Source organism: Ursus arctos, chromosome X (assembly GCF_023065955.2).
Source record: "Ursus arctos isolate Adak ecotype North America chromosome X, UrsArc2.0, whole genome shotgun sequence".
Lineage (NCBI taxonomy): Eukaryota > Metazoa > Chordata > Mammalia > Carnivora > Ursidae > Ursus > Ursus arctos.
In genome coordinates this window covers 80,261,781-80,281,570 of record NC_079873.1, presented here as the reverse complement: position 1 = coordinate 80,281,570, position 19,790 = coordinate 80,261,781, and the positions used below count along the sequence as shown (strand labels likewise).

General features: G+C 39.9%; 1 protein-coding gene across 2 annotated transcripts; it reads left to right on the top strand.

The window, feature by feature from the left end:
* The first annotated feature begins 2,404 nt into the window (after nt 1-2,404).
* MORF4L2 (mortality factor 4 like 2) lies at nt 2,405-14,799 on the top strand. Of its 2 annotated transcripts, none has more exons than XM_026489510.4 (4): nt 2,405-2,538; nt 5,241-5,329; nt 11,781-11,885; nt 13,253-14,799. In XM_026489510.4, the coding sequence occupies exon 4, from the start codon at nt 13,277-13,279 to the stop codon at nt 14,141-14,143; it is 867 nt and encodes a 288-aa protein (XP_026345295.1). In that variant the 5' UTR covers nt 2,405-2,538; nt 5,241-5,329; nt 11,781-11,885; nt 13,253-13,276; the 3' UTR covers nt 14,144-14,799. The 2 variants fall into 2 exon arrangements, with proteins under 2 accessions (XP_026345295.1, XP_026345293.1); XM_026489508.4 differs by lacking the exon at nt 2,405-2,538 and adding an exon at nt 3,590-3,861.
* Nucleotides 14,800-19,790: the final 4,991 nt, after the last annotated feature.

Sequence of the window (19,790 nt, the reverse complement as noted above, 5' to 3'; positions counted from 1 at the left end):
TGCTAAGTCCTTTTACATACTTTATATATGCTAAATCAGCACTGTACCATAGAGCTTACTGGGATGGTGGGGATGTTCTGTATCTGTTGATGTCCAAGATGGTACTAATACGAGCCATAAGTAGCTATTGAGCCCTTGAAATGTGGTTAGTACAAGTGAGGAACTGAATTTTTAATTTTACTTAACTTAAATTCAAATTGAAATACCCATGTGTCTAATGGCTACTGTTTTGGATACTGCAACTCTAACACTATGAAATAGGAATATTTTTTCCCACTTAATGTTCCCACTGATAATATGCTGGATGTTGCATACACTTAATGCATGGTAAAACTGAGGCTCAGAAAAGTTAAAGAACATGATGAAAGTTACATAAACCGTAACTAAACAAGATTCAAAACTGAGCAGCAGAAAGTTTAGCAGGGTAATACTGTCAGATATACCAGGAATTACCCAGACTCCACCACTTACTAGTTGTATGACCAAAGAAAAATAATTATTGTCTCCAGAACTCACTTTCATCACCTATAAAATGATGATAATCATCACCTAATTCACAGGCCTCCTGTTGGGATTAATGTGTATAGAGCTATATAGTGTGGCCCATAATAGGCTTTCAACAACTGTGTTTCCTCACCACCCTTATTTCTCTCCCACACATAGAAAAGGTTCAGACAAAAACGAAAAAAGAGAAGTGTAGGGTAGAGAGAGCATTTGGGAAATACAAAAGCAAGAAGGAAAACACTCATGAGCTTTACATGATATCTTATTATAGAATAGCTATGAGGGAGGGTATGAAATCATCAAAATATTTCCACTAATTTGGTTTGCTTTCCTGTCCTCTTCTTGGCGCTCTAGTCAATGTTATCCAAAGCAGGGAACAAGGTATTTGTAATGTATTTTGAGGCAAAGAAAGACAAGCTATGATAGCTGAAAAACAGAGTACTGTCAAGAGCCTGGGCTTCAGAAGCAGGTAAAGTTCAAATCCTGACTCCCATATTGGTATGCACCAAAAAAACAATTGAACACCTCTGTACATTAGTTTTTAATCTTAAAATGGGTCTGATAATATGCTGGATGTTGCATACCTGAAACTAATATAACATTGTATGTCAACTATACATCAATGAAAAAGGACAAAAATTTTTGATAAAATATTCAGGGTGTCTCAATAAACATAGCATTTATTACTGCACTTTACATTCTGTAGCACCCTCTAGTGGAGTGTACAAATATCAGCATTGCATTTCTGCCTTCCAAAGCCATGGTTTTAACTTCATTGTACTCTGGAATCACCAGCACAGTGTAACACAAATAACCAAACCCTGGCCCCGGGATTTCTGATTCATTAGGTTTGAGGTGGGGCCTGAGCATCTGAATTTCTGACAAGTTCCCCAAAAGTGATAATTATGCTACTGGTGTGTCTGGAAAACACTCTTTGAGAACCACATCTCTAAATCTTGCCCCATCCCCTGTGTGTGTGTGTGCACATGTATGCATGCACACAAGTGTATATGATTGGCAATTGAAAGATATATTTTGGTTTTTGAGTTTTATTCATACCCATCTAATGAGGTTTTGTGAGGAATAAAAGAATATCCATGTAAAGGATATGACATAGCATCTAATATATAGAAAGCATGCAAGAAAACAGTATCACAGAACATAAATCGTTTGCCCAAGGTCTGACAGCTAATAAGTGGGGAATTAAAAGTAGGTCTCTAACTCTAAAGACATAACAAAGTGTAGCAGTACCACTGCAAACACACATATTTAATAAAAATTTCAAGAGAAAAAGATCAGTTTTCAATACCAGGATCTAGGGGCACCTGGGTGGCACAGCGGTTAAGCATCTGCCTTCGGCTCAGGGCGTGATCCCGGCGTTATGGGATCGAGCCCCACATCAGGCTCCTCTGCTATGAGCCTGCTTCTTCCTCTCCCACTCCCCCTGCTTGTGTTCCCTCTCTCGCTGGCTGTCTCTATCTCTGTCAAATAAATAAATAAAATCTTTTAAAAAAAAAATACCAGGATCTAAGTTTTTATCTGTCTTTATTGACTAAACAGCCACCTATATTTTCCACTGGGGAATGTTGTTAGGATTGGAAGAGAAGGTGCACAGAAAGGATTCAGATCTTCATCAGCATCAGTGCCTGGAGTCATTCATCAATTCTGACCCCGCAAAATGCAAGAAGGAATGAAGAGAGGGGGGAATTTTTTTTTAAGAAGAAACAAGGAAAAACATTTGGATCTAGGGCCATAGTCCTCTGCCTGGTTGGGCTATTTACAAAAGTTAATTTGATTTTTTTCTTAGCAATGAAAGATATACATGATCCCTATACATTGTGGAGTTCAACAAATCAGAAAGGGGGGAACAAAATCCCATAATTCCAGGGACTAAACAGCCAATCCTTTGCTGGGATTTGGTGGCATCTAGTGGCAGACTCAAGAGGTATAAACCTCACCCAGAGAACTTTCTGGAAAACTAGCTGAGTGCGTACTTGTCTGAAGGGCACTGTGCTTGGAGATCAGGACAAAAAGGTAAGAGAGCCTCAGTCCCTGCAGAAATTCCGAGTGTGTGTGTATATAGAGAGAGAGACTGGAGGGGAAGGCTATAACGTATATTACCAGCAGAAAATTGTGTTTGTGCCAAGAGAATGGCAGGCAACTTTGGAGGGGGGAGGGAGAGAATACTAGGGAACGGGAAGAAGCGCCACCTTGGAATTGCTAATATGGGGATGGGAGCGTTTGACTCTTAATTATTGGAGGGCTATGGTTTAGAACAGAATTTTGGCAACAGAGAAAAACGTGGGAAGAAAGTGTATTTTTGGGGTCTGAAAATTAAATCGATAGGAGAGGCCAAAATATTTCTGGCAAAGGTTCTTTATTGCTTATAGTCGCCTTGACTCATTTTCCTTTTCATCAGAACAATTTTCAAACTAATACAAAAGTAGAGACCATTCCGTACACAGCGCGCGGGCACGCACACACGCAGATACACATGTGCGCGCACACACACGCACGCCCCCGCTACGGGACACACACGGGCCCCAACGCTAGGGGCGCACGCCTGCGCACACCCACCACCAGCGACGCCACGAGGGCTGCCGCGCACACATCCCAACCCCAAGGCTACGCGAGATCGTCCGCGCACAAACACACGGGCCCCAACATCACGCCCCCACACACCCACCACCCCAACACACTTATTAAAACCCCCCGCTCCGCTTTTATTTTTTTTACTCCGACAATTGCGCAAGAGGTTGGGGGGCGTGGCCCCAAATTTGACCTCGCGCTTCCCCACTCGCGGGAACCTTAGCTCATTTCCGCCCATCCTGTTTCCGCAGGCCACGTAGACACTTCCTTTCCCAGTGGAAAAAAAAAACCCATAATGCCTCCCTGCAGGAAAAAAAAAAACCTCTGGTCAGAGGAACTCTGGGTCGTGAAAATAGGCCACGTGAACACCCTGCCCTATAGACTTATGACCCAACGGCTGTCGCGCTTTTGGGGGGCGGGCTAAGAACCTAAGAGGACGAGCGTCATTGGCCAGAGTCCGCACTAAAGGAGAAAGATGATTGGCTTGCTTCAAGCCTTAACCATGAAGAAGCAGGTTGCTAGCACCCGCCTTTACTGCGGCGAAGTGTCATCGCTGACGTGTTAGGCCTCGTCCAATCATTTGGTTATGGAACATTCTAAAACTTAGACAAGACGATTGTGATTGGCTGGAGGCCATAAGCCCGCCTCCAGGGTGACGTGTCTGCCTATGGATATCAGTTGCCAGAGAAACCTGGCTTTACTATGGCGGTTGGAGGGACGGCAGTGATCACACGTCGGCTGCTGGAAAGAACTGGATTCTCGTTTCAGGTTTCGGGGTGGGGGTGGGGTGAAAGGGTTGACGATTTCTTTTTATCGTCGCATATATTGAGAAGATTAACTAATGGCTTCACAGTTGGGCAGAGCTGCGTTCAAATTCCTAGTCGCCAACGCCCAGCTTGGGCTGGCTCCTGTTCTTTCAGTGTCTCGGTTTCCATGTTTGTAAAATGGTGATAATAATAGTATCTACCTCAGAGACGTGTACCTCAGAGGCTTGTACTGTGTATTAGTGCGTATAAGATACTTAATACCAATCCTGGTTCCGAAAGCTATTCGCTATTATTGTGGAGTGAAAAACCCGCGTAACAGAATGAGAAAAAAACATAAATTATGTAAATTCGTTCGTTATAGTGTTTTTCCTGCCCGTCAAATTCTTTCCTATAGGAAATTCGAGCTATAAAAGAGATACATCAGTTTTTACGGATGAAATAATATACTATTTGAGAATTTGCTCAAAATAGCGGGGATTGGAATTTTCCATATTGAAAAGTTTAAAAGGCGGGGGTGGGGGGAGATGGAGAACGAGAGCGATCAGGAGATGAACCACATGCGATGAGTAGGCCTTGTTTGGATCCTGATTCGAACACATGAAGTAAAAAAAAAGAAAACCTGTTTAAGATGCATCGGGAAAATTTGAAGACGGATTTGATGGTTTAAGGAATTGATGTCGATTTTTAAGACGTTATAATGGCATTAATGGTTATGTTTTCAAATTATCTTTATCTTGTAGAGATATATAGGAAAATATTGCGGATTAAGTAATAAAATGTCTGGGAATGACTTCAGATACGTTGATGACTGGGATTTGCTTCAGAATAATCTCAGCGGTAGGGGGAAGTGGGGAGGGGTATAGATGAAACGAACCTGGTCCTAAGTTAATAATTGTTTGATTTGAGTGATGGGGCACACGGGGTTCCTTATATTATTCCGTCTTCTTTGGTATATGTTTGACATTTTCCATAATAAAATGCAGAAAATCAGCTATTCGGTGAGCTTAAAAAAAAAATCGGAGTGGGGGGGAGCAGTGGGTGGGGTTATAGATGAAACAAGATGGCCTTCAGTTGGTAATTGTTGAAGCTGGGTGATGGGTATAGGTTTATAATATTCTTCCTTCTATGTTTTTATTCATTTGAAATTACCCTTCGTAAAATAAAAAAAGACAATTGCTTTATCAAAAATAAAGATAAATGTACAATAAAGTAATTTTGAAAATACAGCCACAAGAAAGGAAAAAGAAACATTTGTACATTGTTTATCAGCTATGGTGTCCTTTGTGTGTGATAAAATGCATTGGTTGATGGAGGGAAAATAAAGGATCTCATATCTTTTTTACTTTATGTCCTTTTCTGTCCCTTTCTTTGACCTTCCAGGCCATCATCAGAAAAGCTAAGTTTGCTGTGTAGTAAGGATCAGAAGATCTGATCCTGATTGCAGAACCATCCCTGATTACAGAATCTGGGTAAGTGCCTCCCTTCTCCTGGCCTCAATTCTCAAACAAGATAATTCCACATAACCTTCCTAACTGTCCAGGAATATTTTGAAGATTAATAAGCACCTTTCTGGGAAAGCACTCTAAATTCTAAGAAGGAAAGGATGGGTGCTTCCAGTATAGCAAGTGCCCAAACAACAGAGGACTGTATAATCTTACATTCTTTGATAAAAGATACTACAATTGATACCCTAGAGTTAGTTCCATATATATATATATTAATTATTCTTTCTTTAAAAAGTTTGTGGCATCTCATATACAGCATAATTAAGTGGCTGAAAGCAAATACTGACTTCCCTCATTTGAATTCTGACTCTGCCACTTACTATGTGATCCTGCGCAAGATACTTATCTCCCTTTGTCCCTGAATATCCTCATGTGTAAAATAAAGATGATAATAGTTCTTACTTCATAGGATTTTTGAAGGGATTACATGTAAAGTAACAGGACAGTGCTTGGCACATACAAGTATTTGCTTTAATAATAATTATGGTTCTATTAATACTTCTGGTACATCCTGGTTTACCCACACATACACTCTTAAACTTCTAAAAGCAGTGGATTCTTCTGTTTGGAAATGTAAAAAAATTAATACTGTTGGTTTCTTTCCTGATTTTCCAGAAGCAGCAGTTACCACTAGAACTGAATTCTGAAATTAAGACTTCTGGCTTGTCCTAACAATCTAGAAAGAAATTGAGTATATTGATCATACTTATTTACAAGGGAATTTCCAGGAGCTATAATTTTAACTAGGAAATCATAACCATATTCAGTCGGCTAACAGTTTTTGTGTCATTCCTCCTTTGTCTTAGACTCAAAAAATATGTTAAACATAAAGGAAGTTTTCCAAGATCCAGAAGAGAATGGATGTAAATGTAACTGGCATGGTATATGTGTATTTAAAGGTTTATTCCAACAAACCATAGGCGATTTTGTTCACACTTCATTTGTGACACACTTCGTTTTTCCCATGGAGTCACTATATTTTCCTTCTACTTTTTTTTCTCTTCTGAAATCTGGGTTGCAGAGGAGGGCGCTGCCCTGGTGGAAAAGATACAATAGATGGGTAGGCACAAAATCCCTTTACAGGAGGCCATTTGGAGAATGATTAAGGGCAAAAGGGAGGGAAGTGGGCTGTTAGGCCAGTGGGAGCTCAGAGAAGGCAAGGTCCAGGGTATCCTGAAATGGAGAAAGCCTCAAAGGAAAAGGACCTTGACCTGCGCCTCCAAGAAAGGGCAGAATTTAGAAGGGGGGAGGGGAACCAGTCTGGTATGCCTACAAAATACACACAGTGATAATTTACTGAAAAGTCCAGCTGTGTATGAGATCTAAGGATAAGAATAGATCAGAAAATCATTGAATTTTAAGTATGTGTATTTTAATACAGATTTTTAGTCATGTAATTAATATGTGAATATATTATTCTTATAATGAAAAGGTGTAAATTATGGAGTAGGCTCAGGTTTCCATTTCTTCACCTCCAATTCTCTCCAGAGTTAACCTCTATTCTCACTTCTGTTTTCTTCTAGATCTCTAAATTATGTACCTGTTTAAAAACATACATGGATATATATATATATAAAATAACGTTTTGTGTTTTCTTTTACATAAATATGGTATCACGCTATACGTATTGTTTTTGCAATTTGCTATTTTTATTCAGCAAATTATCTTGGATGTCTTCATGTCCATTCATAGAGTTCTATTTGATTGCTTTCACAGTGGTATTGTTTTAACTAGCATGATAATCCGTATTAGGGATAAACCACATTTTATCTTTCCAAATCACTAGTGATAGTCGGTTGACTCCAGTGTTTGCTACTTCAAAGAATGCATCAGACATCCTTGGAAACCATTTACAAGTGTTATTCTAGGGCAACATGTATGTCTTTATGATAATTAAACCAATGTGATACTGGTGTGAGAGCAGGTAGCACTATGACAGAACAGATGACCTAGAAATAGTGATAACCTTTAAAAATTGAATAATCAGAAATCATTGGGAAGAGGGTAACTTAAAAAACCCATGTACATCTAGGAGTTTAGAATGTTCTATAATAGCGTTTGAAATCAGTGGGGAAAGGATGACCTCTTTAATAATAATAGAAAAAGTTATATATTTGGAAGAAACTATAGAAATACCAAGAAATATAGGAAACCATTTTTAGAATATTGATTTGGGAGCGTTTTCCTTAGGTGTGACGTAAATGCCAGAGTTCACAAAGGAAAAGGTTGACATATTTGTCTGTGTGATTATATATACACAAACACACGCACACACACACACACACACACACACCCAGAGAAGGAAAATGAGTCTGGGAAAAAATGTTTCCAACACACCCAAGAATACTTAGGATTTAATTATTAGAAATCAATAAAGGAAGCAAACGCCTGGTATAAAAGAGAACAAAAATATTCACATAAGAAAAACATACACATGAATGTGGAAGATGCTCAATGGTATTACTACTTACTAGATAAGCAAAAAAATTTTTTCAAAAAGATGTTTATCCCGTGTAGGTGAATGAACTTTAACGTTTTTGCTGGGAGTACAAATTAAAGCGGTTCTTTACAAATTGAATTTCCCTCTATCTCATCGAAGTTGTAAGTACACCAGTCCTTTGAAGAGAATAGTCCTGAAATCCCTAATGCTCTAATAATTTGTACACTTAGGACTATTACAGCATTTCTGTAATAATGAAGTATTGGGAACAACCTAAATGTTAATTAGTAAGGGAGTGGTTAAATTCTGACACATAGAGATTATAGAGTAATGTGGATATTAAAAAGAATGAGCTAGGTATGTGTGGACAGAAAGATGCCCATGACAGTGAGAAAAGGTGTGGGGCAATATGTCTCACCTTTGCCAAATCAAATATAAAATAGATATTTAGTTTTGAAGGTTATGTATTTATGTGAATATGCACATAAGATTTGAAAGCTTACACGGCCATTCTGGGATTGGGGAGGGGAGGTTAAGGGAGAATCCCCCCCGTCTTTATGTATTTTGGAATTTATACGTATGTAAAGGAAAGATTATCCATGAATGGTGCCACAGAATTAACTACTTGGGGAAAAAGTGCGGATTTTCATTTTGTAACTTACAAAATAAATTCTGGATGGATTAAGAATCTAAAACCTCCATTAAAATGACATCTTTTAACAGTTTAAGGGAAAACTGGCATTTCATTATATAAAACTTTAAAATCTTAACATCAAGCACTATAAAAACACTAAGGGAAATATTTGCCCCAGACTGATAAAATCACTAAGAGCCAACTGAATGGGCACATGACAAAAGCCTATATAGCCAATAGATGCTTTTTATTTTTTTTTAAGATTTTATTTATTCGACAGAGATAGACAGCCAGCGAGAGAGGGAACACAAGCAGGGGGAGTGGGAGAGGAAGAAGCAGGCTCATAGCAGAAGAGCCTGATGTGAGGCTCGATCCCATAACGCCGGGATCACACCCTGAGCCAAAGGCAGATGCTTAACCGCTGTGCCACCCAGGCGCCCCCAATAGATGCTTTTTAAATGTTAAAGCACGTCTAATGACTGAACAACTAAACATTTTATCAAATTTTGTAAATGAGCCTAGCCACTGCTGACCAGAGTATAAGTGATAGTTTTATACACTACTTGTAAGGTTGGAAACTGGTACAGCTTGGGGGAAGTAATTTGGCAACGTGTTATTACCTCTTGACCCGCTAAATCTGCAACTGGAAATATTAAATAATAGGAAATGAGGACAAAAATGTAATCGTTACTGCAGGGTAAATTGAAGAGGAATCACTTCCATTGAGGGTGGTTAGATTAAGGCATAACCATTTGATGAAATACACAGCTCTCAAGATCTACTGTATTATGTTACATGGGAAAAATAGTAGTGATACCAAGTTTTTTAAAAGGGAAGGTTAAGATTTGGTAACCAGTTTAAGCTCAATTCTGTTTAAATAAGTGTTCATACTGAAATTTAGAAAACTAGGGCAAACCTACAAATGTGTTTTCTCAATGTCTGGCCTATCCCTAGAGCTGACCTGTAGAAAACAAGTGGGGAAATATTTGATGACTCGTCCCTAATTTGTGCCTCCATTTTCTTCATGTGTTGGATCACTTCCTCACTTTGATTCTCTGTTGTATACCCACCAGGGACCTAAGTGCTGCTCCAAAATACATGTGCTATGTGTAACACAGACCTGTGGCACATAGATTAATGGTGTAGTTCTATAAGCAGAACCAACATGAGACATGTAAATACTAAACTGGAGTACTGACGTCCGCTTCATATGGTATTGGAGATGGGAGAGAAACGTGGACTGGGGTTGGAGATTTAAGGAGGAAAGAAGACTTCTGTGGTATTTAGATGGCGACAAGGGAAAGAGCATAATGGGAGCAAAGAGTAGGTATACTAAGCCAGTAAACAACGTTAATAAAGCCTGAAACTCAAGACAGGCTGGCAAAACAAGTTTAAAATGGCCCCAAATTAAGTAATCTGTAGTGCAAACTTTTTAAACAAATGTGCACAGCACATCTGTCATTGATCATGGAACAGTGTTAAACTGGGAAGGGAGGTACAAAGTGGAAAGCTATCCAGAAACTTGCATTACAAGTAGGAGCCAGACATCAAAAGGACAGGTATTCTCTTCTGATGTCTGGCTTCTGACTTCCAGGTAGTAATAGTTGCTTGTTTGATCTGTAGGATACTCAGATGAAAATAAAGGTACTGAGACAACTTTATAAAGGCTATTTCCGTGGCTTTATTCACTGGTCACAGACTTGACTTGTGCAGGTATTTTTCTGTATAATGTCAGATACTTCTTTGAGACTTTATATGAGTGATGGAAGAATTTATAGAGAATGATAGAACTCACCCAGTTAATTAGAACCAGGTAGAGTTCCTTTTTGTAGTTTTCCTATGAATGAATATATGTGATCAATGCCGAGGATGTACAGTAGGTTCAGCTGTCATTTTCAAGTTCCTCCTCAGTAAGGAATTGCTGATAACTGTGAGACTTCCAAAATACTTCCCATCCAGCCTAGCCTGGCCTCACTTCTGTTTTACACAGTCTGGCTGGCACTGAGCCATCTTGCTTTCTTTAGTTGGTATTGTAACTATCCCCTTTGTTTTGTGGAAACTCTGCACTGTATTAGCTCTGAGGTGGGTTTTCTGAATTTCACCTATATTACTTAAAAGTATTGATACCCTCAGATACTGTGTCCCCTTCTGTCCGGGTCACAATGAATATTTTTTTAGAAACATCCATTTTGTAAGCTCAATAGCTTACAGAGTAATGCCATAACACACTTGCCACTGTCTAATCCTTCACAGATGTGTCTGTTTATCCCTCTCAGGCAGAAGGTTTCTGATTCCCACAGGGTCAGTATCCGTATTCACAGATTTTGATACTCTCTGAGGACCACCTTTGCCCTTTTTTTTTTATGCAGATCTTTGTGTCCTTTCAGTGAAAGGATACCGTTTGCTTAGTGAAAGCTCTGGCTCTCAGGCCTCTTTTCCCAATAACTGGTTTCCCTGATTCAAGGCTCTAGTTGTCTTGCGTTTCTTACCTCTTATTTTCCCCCTCAAGGCTTCCCTGACACCTGCTCACATTGTTTTAAGGGCTAGGGATTGGCCGAGGGGCTTTTTATATGGGTGAAAGTCCTAGTTACCAGAGAAACCGGGTTTAGGGCTGATGCACCATCGTCCCTCATTTTTTCCCAGAGGTTACCCTCATTTTAACAGTCTGGTATTGATTCATCTAGATACTTTCCCTATGCATTTATACATACCAGTTTAAAACAGGAATTTGATCACACTCACTGTGCCTAACAACTATAGGACTGGTAGTTATTTCTCGACCTGTGCTCTCTCTTCGGTATTGTACATTTTATCCATTATGCCCGTTTACCTGATAATGTAGACGAGCATCTTTCCGTATTTGTACATGGTTCTCGGCTTAATTCATTTGAGTGTTCTTCCATAGTGTGCATACATAATCTGTAGTGCCATTTCCCTATTGATGAGTATTTAGGTGTTTCTATGCCTTCAGTATTAAAAACACCACTGCAGTGAATATCTTTGTATTCATATTCACATGTATTCCTGCAAGATACTGTGCTAGCTGTTTAGCCAAATTGTATTTATGAAGTTCTGAAGAAGAACCTGTGAAGTCAAGGGATAGTTTTGCCTCATTCCATCAATGAGAAAAAGGCTAACAGCTTACACATCTTGCCCAAGTCCTCACAATTTATAAATGGGAGAGCCTAATTGAAGCAAAAGTATGTCTAACAGCAGAGCTCATATATTTTCTGTGTTATTACAGTTGTAAACCACATGGTCAAAAATTAGATTTCTTTTATTTTTTCTGTATTATTTCACAACAGTTCATCTTCATTGCAGATACCTGTTTTCCTTTCTAGGTTGTGTCTCCCACCTCATCCTTCCAGACCATCCCAGGAGATCTAGGAGGTTCCATCTGGGAAAACACTAGGAGTTCTTGGAAGGGAAAGAAGGAAGAGGATTATGTAAGTCAGAAAAATTGTTTCGTCTGTCACACTCTAAGAACCATAGAACACTATTTTTTCATCTTTAGCTTACTAGTTCTCTCTGCTGCATTTTATACTGAATATTATCCCTTGCCCTTCTTAAAACTCTCAACTTCTTTGGCTTCCAAAATAACATTCTCCTAATTCTTCTACGGCTGCTCTGACCATTTTTGTTGTGTTTTTGGTCTCTCTCCTCACCCCTTAAATATCATTCTTCTTAGGTTTTTCCAGAATTTCATACCTTGGTTCAGTTTTTCTTCCTCTTCTCTCCATGAATGATTTTGATGGCTTTCATAGCTTCCAGTAGCAGCTGTATGATGATTACTCTCAGATCTCTGTTTCTGGCTCTGACCTTCACCTGAGCTCTAAAATTAAACGTCCAACTGTACACCTCACACTTAGTAGATCCAGTACTGAACTTCTTTCTTCTTTAATCCACTTCCTCTTTCTTTAGATGCAGTCTCATTTGGTGATAATATTAATGACCTAATCACCCATTCCCAAAACCTGGGAGTCATCACTGACTTCTCCCTCACTGATTATCACCTCCTCCAACAAGCTAATACTGAAAGTGGTGTCATGTACCATTTCTTGTTTGCTCTAAAGTACTCTGTGCCTATAACTGTCATTGTACTAACCTCGTTTTTTAATTGCCATTTTAGATATTTGAATCCCTAGCACCAAGCATAGTATCTGTCCCAAAGCAGATACGCATTAATATATGTCTACTAACTGAATGCATGAATTATTTATTTCCTATTACTTTATTGCTGATTCTAAACTAACCATTAAAATCAGTGTTTTTATTAATTCATTAATTACCCAGGCTTAAAATTACAGAGCCACCTTTGACTCCTCCCTCTTCATTTACCAAGTTCTAGATTTGGTTTCTCTTGACTCTGTCATCACCCTAGTTCGGGCGTACCTGGACTTCTACAAAAACATTTACTGTTACTCATTTTGCCTCCAGTCAACTAATCTTTCTTATTTCTTTCATCTTGTCATTTCTCCTGTTCAGAGTCTTTAATTTCAATTCTGCTGCCTTCTGCCATTTCTTTTCCATTTAATTCATCCTTTTTCCAAAATTATATTCCTGCCTTTAGAGTGGCACCAAAAAACTAACTTATGGGCAAGTCTGATGAGTGATCGGATAGGGTGAGAGTAGTGGTTGGTAGTGAAGATCAGAGAGAGGGTGGAGGTAGTAAGTCAGTTAATGATCCTGAACTAGGATTTGAAATCCAAATTCCAAGAGAATAGCTTGGGTTTTACTTGGTGGGCCTTTATGAAGCAGTGCATGTAAAGGTCACAAAAGAAAACAACCAGGTAAAATCCTTTATATATTACAGTGGTTGGAATAAAAACAGGGTTGAATGAGTTCCAGAAAGCAGGGTTCTCAAACTCGTGGACAACAATCTGCAGAAGAAGACAACTTCAAAAAACCAACTAGAAGCAATATGCAGAGAAGTAAGATGAGAGGGGCCTCCTCAGGAAAGAAGACTGCTGGTCCACAGCAGAAGAATCTGGAACCGGCTCTCCCAGGCAGATGGGGGGGTCGCTCTGCAGAGAACCCCCCTTCGGGATCCGTGCGGAAGACAAGAAAGAACAAGCAGAAGACTCCTGGAAACGGAGATGGTGGCAGTACCAGTGAAGCACCCCAGCCACCTCGGAAGAAAAGGGCCCGGGCAGATCCCACTGTTGAAAGTGAGGAGGCATTTAAGAATAGAATGGAAGTTAAAGTGAAGATTCCCGAAGAATTAAAACCATGGCTTGTTGAGGACTGGGACTTAGTTACCAGGCAGAAGCAGCTGTTTCAACTCCCTGCTAAGAAAAATGTAGATGCCATTCTGGAAGAGTATGCAAATTGCAAGAAGTCGCAGGGAAATGTTGATAATAAGGAATATGCGGTTAATGAGGTTGTGGCAGGAATAAAAGAGTATTTCAATGTGATGTTGGGCACTCAGCTGCTCTACAAATTTGAGAGGCCCCAGTATGCAGAAATTCTTTTGGCTCACCCTGATGCGCCAATGTCCCAGGTTTATGGCGCCCCACACCTACTGAGATTATTTGTAAGAATCGGAGCAATGTTGGCGTATACGCCCCTTGATGAGAAGAGCCTTGCATTATTGTTGGGCTATTTGCATGATTTCCTAAAATATCTGGCAAAGAATGCTGCATCTCTGTTTACTGCCAGTGATTACAAAGTGGCTTCGGCTGAGTACCACCGCAAAGCCCTGTGAGGGTCTACTGACCACTCGCTGTTATGTCTGGTATCTGTAAACACTCTTTTTGTTCTTAGTCTTTTTCTTGTATAATTGATGTTCTTTAAAATTGTTAATGTATAACAGGGCTTATGTTTCAGTTTGTTTTCTGTTTTGTTTTAAACAGAAAATGAAAGGAGTGCAAGCTCCTTTTCTCATTTCAAAGTTGCTACCAGTGTACGCAGTAATTAGACAAAGAAGAAACATTCAGTAGAACATTTTATTGCCTAGTTGACAACATTGCTTGAATGCTGGTGGTTCTATCCCTTTGACACTACACAATTTTCTAATATGTGTTAATGCTACGTGACAAAATGCCCTGATTCCTAGTGCCAAAGGTTCAACTTAATGTATATACCTGAAAACCCATGCATTTGTGCTCTTTTTTTTTTATGGTGCTTGAAGTAAAACAGCCCATCCTCTGCAAGTCCATCTATGTTGTTCCTTAGGCATTCTATCTTTGCTCAAATTGTTGAAGGATGGTGATTTGTTTCATGGTTTTTGTATTTGAGTCTAATGCACGTTCTAACATGATAGAGGCAATGCATTATTGTGTAGCCACGGTTTTCTGGAGAAGTTGATATTTTAGGAATTGTATTTCAGATCTTAAATAAAATTTGTTTCTAAATTTCAAAGCAAGTATTTTGCAGCGTGCCTTTAATATCACTGAGGCTGACAAGTCAGCAGGCTCAGGAAAGATCTAGATGGTATCGAAGGAGAGTTCTGACTCCCAGTGAAAGAATTCCTTTTTCTGTTGGGTGTGGCAACCAGGAGTATGCTGTCATGCCAGTTCTCCTCCCCTGCCCTCTCACTGTGGCTTCTCAGAGTGTAATTGCTTTCTAGTGCTGCTTATAAGAGCCAGTTTTGTTACTGAGGCTCCTTGCTCCTATAAGTTGGGCTGGCATAACAGAAAATTTAGTGGGTACTATAACAGCCCCTTACACTTGTGCAGAGCTTTGCTCTTTCCCACAAAAGGAAGCATGGGCAGCCACCTTCAGAAATACTTGTAGAAATACCACTATCAGAAGTACTTGTAGATTTTGGACCAAGGATGGCAGCTTTCCCTAGTTCCAACATTAAGGTCCTATTCTGTTTTCATAATCCCTGAGACATAACAGTGGGAATCTAGAGTAGGGGGATTTGTGGAGGAGGGTTGATGTTGGATGCCTATGATTATAAATCCATTCTATATGGAAATTTCCCAAACCAAGTTTTGTTCCATGACAGTGTTTTTTACTTCTTTAGCAAAAAAAAAAAAAAAAAAGTGTATTCCATGGTTACTGCAGAAATTTTGGAAAATACAGTAAGAACAAATCTGGAAATAAGAGCCCTGTATAATCCTACTGGATCAATCAGGGTCCCAGCAGGAAATAAATGGGATTCAAAATAGATGATTTGAGAAGTTTAATAGAGAATTTTTTTCCCAAGTTGTTAACAGAGGAGTAAAGTCATGGTGTATATTCATTTGCTAGGGCTGCCACATCAAAGTACCAGAAACTAGGTGGCTTAAACAACAGAAATTTATTTTCCCATAGCTCTGGAGTCTAGGAGTCCAAATCAAGGTGTTGGCAGGGTTGGTTTCTTCTGAGGCCTCTCCTTGGCTTGTAGATAGCCGCCGCCTTATGACTTCCCATGGTCTTTACCTCTGTACCTGCCTGTGTCCTAATTTCTTCTGAGGAGGCCTAATGACCCCATTTTAACTTAACTACCTCTGCAAAGATTCCATCACCAAATGCAGTCCCATTCTGAGGTACTGGGGGGTTAAGATTTCACAATATGATTTTAGAGGTGACACAATTCGGCCTGCCATATGGTGTTACCTCTAGGCAAAGAAGAGTAGAGTAGGAGAGTAGGGAGCAGGTGGAGGGGATGGAGTGGAAGGAGAGAGTGTGGAGGAGGGGTGGGAGAGGACCAGGGGAGGGGAGGAAGTGGGAGCAGTGAGAAGGGGGAGGAGATGAGGGAGGAGGGAGTGGTTACTGGTTGGTAGACAGCTGTATGGAAAGGGCCATCAGACAGCAGCTGTGATCTTCAGGACGCAGTTAGCTCAGAGACCTCAGAGAATCCAGGATGGGGGCATAAAAAATACCTGAATTCATTCTTCTGGGTATTACCCTTTAACCAAACTGGAAGCCAAAGGGCAAGGAAAACCTTTGATGTAATCTACATGGTAAGCTTGGACACAGCAGGGAGGAAAAATGGATCAGAGAGGACAACTAAGAGATTTCTAGCACATGCACACCTGAAATAACCATAGTTCATACCTTGCCATATAGTCTTAGAACTGTTATGCCCTCTAAGGGACCTAGGGCCTGGCCAACTAGAAGAGTTCTTACGGACTCACACATTCAGAGGACAGTTGTGTAATAGTTCATAACACTCACAAAACACTGTATAAGAGTTTGTTTCCTTCGTTATTTGAAACTTTGAATAGGAAGCCTAGCAAACAGATGGAGCTTAGCTCAACACGCTTGAGCATGTTAGAAATATCACATTTTAAAATTGCCTTTAGGGGTACCTGGGTGGCTCAGTTGGTGAAGCGTCGACTCTTGGTTTTGGCCCAAGTCATGATCTTAACGGGTTGTGGGATCAAGCCCTACATCTGTGCTCTGCACTCAGCAGGAAGTCTGCTGGAAGATTCTCACCTGCCCCTCCCCCCTGCATGTATATGCGTGTGCACTGGCACTCTCTCTCAAGTAAATGCATCTTTAAAAAAATAATAAAATTGCCTTTAAATGAACATAAATAAGATCCTGACATTCAACTATAGCAGGTTGGTGGGATATCCACTTCCGTTGTTATTAGGGATTCCCTGTCCCCATTAGTTGTACAAACATGCTGTGGTCTGATGTAGCATGAGATTCCCACTGTCATCAGATACCTGTTCACACGGGTTAGGGATCAGATGTTCATTTACTGAATTGGCACGATTTCTTCAGCTCCATTGCTCCTGCTGCTTCTATCCAGCCCTCTGGATTAGGGGAATCTTTGGCAAGACTAGGTGCCCAGCTTTCCTGAGCCCACCATCGTCTTCCTTGGATCCTGATTCGGAAAAATACTCATGTCTCTATAAGAAGGACCCACAAACCCTGACCTCTCTTCTCTTTTTGCCTTCAGATGCCCTCCATTCCCATCCAGGGACATCTGGCTTGATTTTATCAAGTAATATTCTTTTCAAGACATAAAAGCCACTGGCTTCAAGCAGCTTCTACTTCCAGCTCTGCCACAAATCTCCCTCTCCTGGATCTCTGTAGGAAATGGGAGGAGAGAAAAATTAAAGAACACAATACACATGTTAATATCCCAATGACTGATAATTCAGTAATTTCCAGTTAAGTTCATATACGGTTTCTTCTTGCTTTAGCTGATTTCTTCTTGTTAATTGCTTTATTTTTTTAAGGACAACACCTTAGGAATACTCAAGAGGCCTAAAGTACGTTACTGGGACCTAAACCAGGCCATCCCATTGATAAAAAAGAGGGCAATTATAATAAATGTATGCAAACTGTTACCAGAATCTCTGTTGATTTAGCAGGTGTCTCTATTTTGAAACTACACAGGTGGTGTAGTTTCATCTAGCCATCTTGATGACTAAATGGCTTCCCTTCTAAAACTGAAGGGTGGATCTGAGAGTTTACCCCATGAGACTCAGCGCCTAGCTAAAGTGGTGGTTCCATAATAAATAGTTATTATAATTGTTATTTATTGTTTTCATCAATATCATTATCAACATAAATAAGCCTGTTTTCCATCCAGGAGAATGTGTGTAGATTGGTACAGAAGCATGTTGTGAAATAACTCATGACACCCCTAAAACACCTAGAAAGCAAAGAAGGTAGCCATTAAATAGAAGGCTTATTTTGCCTAAGGCAAATTTCTGGCACAGAATAAAAGTTCAAACATGGTAATTCTCTCTCCTCTCTCCCTTCCCAAAAAGAAAGGGTGATGACTATATTCCTAAGATCTGTGGTTCTCAACCTGAGGTCTCCAGATGTTTAAGGGACTTTAAGGATACCATTAAGAATTGAAGAGCTCATGGGGTGCCTGGTGGCTCAGTGGCTTAAGCGTCTGCCTTCAGCTCAGGTCATGATCCCAGGGTCCTAAGCCCCTGCATGGGGCTCCCTGCTCAGTCAGTGGGGAGCCTGCTTCTCCCTCTGCCTACCACTCCCTCTGTTTGTACTCAAGCTCGAGCTCCCACTGTCTCTCCCTCTCTCCCTCTGTCAAATAAATAAAAATCTTGGAGACTTTCTCTCTCCCCCTCTGCCCTTCCCCCTGCTCTCTATCAAAGAAAAAGGAAGAGCTCTTTTCTTGACTTCTTTTTTTTAATTCATTAATTCATTATGAAGGTAACACTTTTTCTAGAATCAAATGAGATAATATATTTAAACGTGCATCATGAACTATGAACAATAATGGTTAATAGTTTGTATATAGAAATTCCAGTTATCAGAAATTATGCCTACGTTTTTTTGAAAAAAATCCAAAACATAAAAGTGTTTAAGGAAGAGGATAGAAGTTGGAGATAGTCTATATTTTGTTTAAAAATATAGTTAAACAATTAGAAAAAAAATCTTAAGTACTGAAAGGTTAAAAATAGAATGTGTTTATCAAATAAAAAAATAAAAATAGACTGTGTAAGTTTCAAATTTCCAAAGAATACTCCCTTGGTTCAACAGAAGGCAGGAAAAGAGAGGAAGGGGAAAATGCAAAGAAAAAAAAACATGATAAACAGAAAACACAAAACAGGAAGACAGAAATGCATCTACATCAATAATAATAAATGCAGATGGATTAAACTCATAGTAAAAGAAAATCTCAGATTGGATTTTTTTTCAAGGCACAGACTCTAGTTTCATGCTTTTTCTCAAAGATGCCCTTAAAATTATCCAGCAAAGTTCAAAATAAAAGGATGGAAGAATATGTATTAGGTAAATACTAAGCAAAAGAAAGCTGGTGTAGCAAAATTAATGCAAAACCACAGCAGCATGGCACCTCACAAACATCATACCAAGCAGAGGTAGTCTACTGAGCAAGAACAACTGGTGAGATAGAACCAAAATGCAACTTTGCTCCTAGACAGAAGTATTAGACAATACTTTCAGTTTTGCCCAGGCCCCATGGCTTTGCTGCTCACTCCAAAGAGCCCTTCAGTCACTCTAAATAATAAATCTAGCTTTGTTTCAGTCCCTCATAAAAAAGAACCCTCCGAACTCAATTTAGAGTTAAACCTTTCCTCTGTCAGCTAGCACCAGATTCAGGTGGACCTCCCACCTTTGGGGTAGGGGATGTGCTCTGTTTCTTTTTCTCCCCATCCTCCCCAGCTTGCTAATTTTGACTTCAGGCCTGTCTGGGGTTGAAGGGAGGGAGTAAACAGAAAGCTCTTTATGGTTGTGTAGTAAGTTGGCTTCATGCTTTCTGGGTCTAGCTGATGTTTAAAGCGGACTCTCGTCTGAAGCTCCCCCTCCCACTGCAACTCTTGTGTCAAAAGCTAAATATTCTATTGCTGTTTCCTCTTCAGCTCTGGGTTTTCCAGCTGTCCATTCTGTACAGTTTCTCTGATGGAATCCATAGCACCCCCAAACAGTTCTCTTCAGCAGGCCCCTCAATACCAAACATTGTTCTCCCTTAT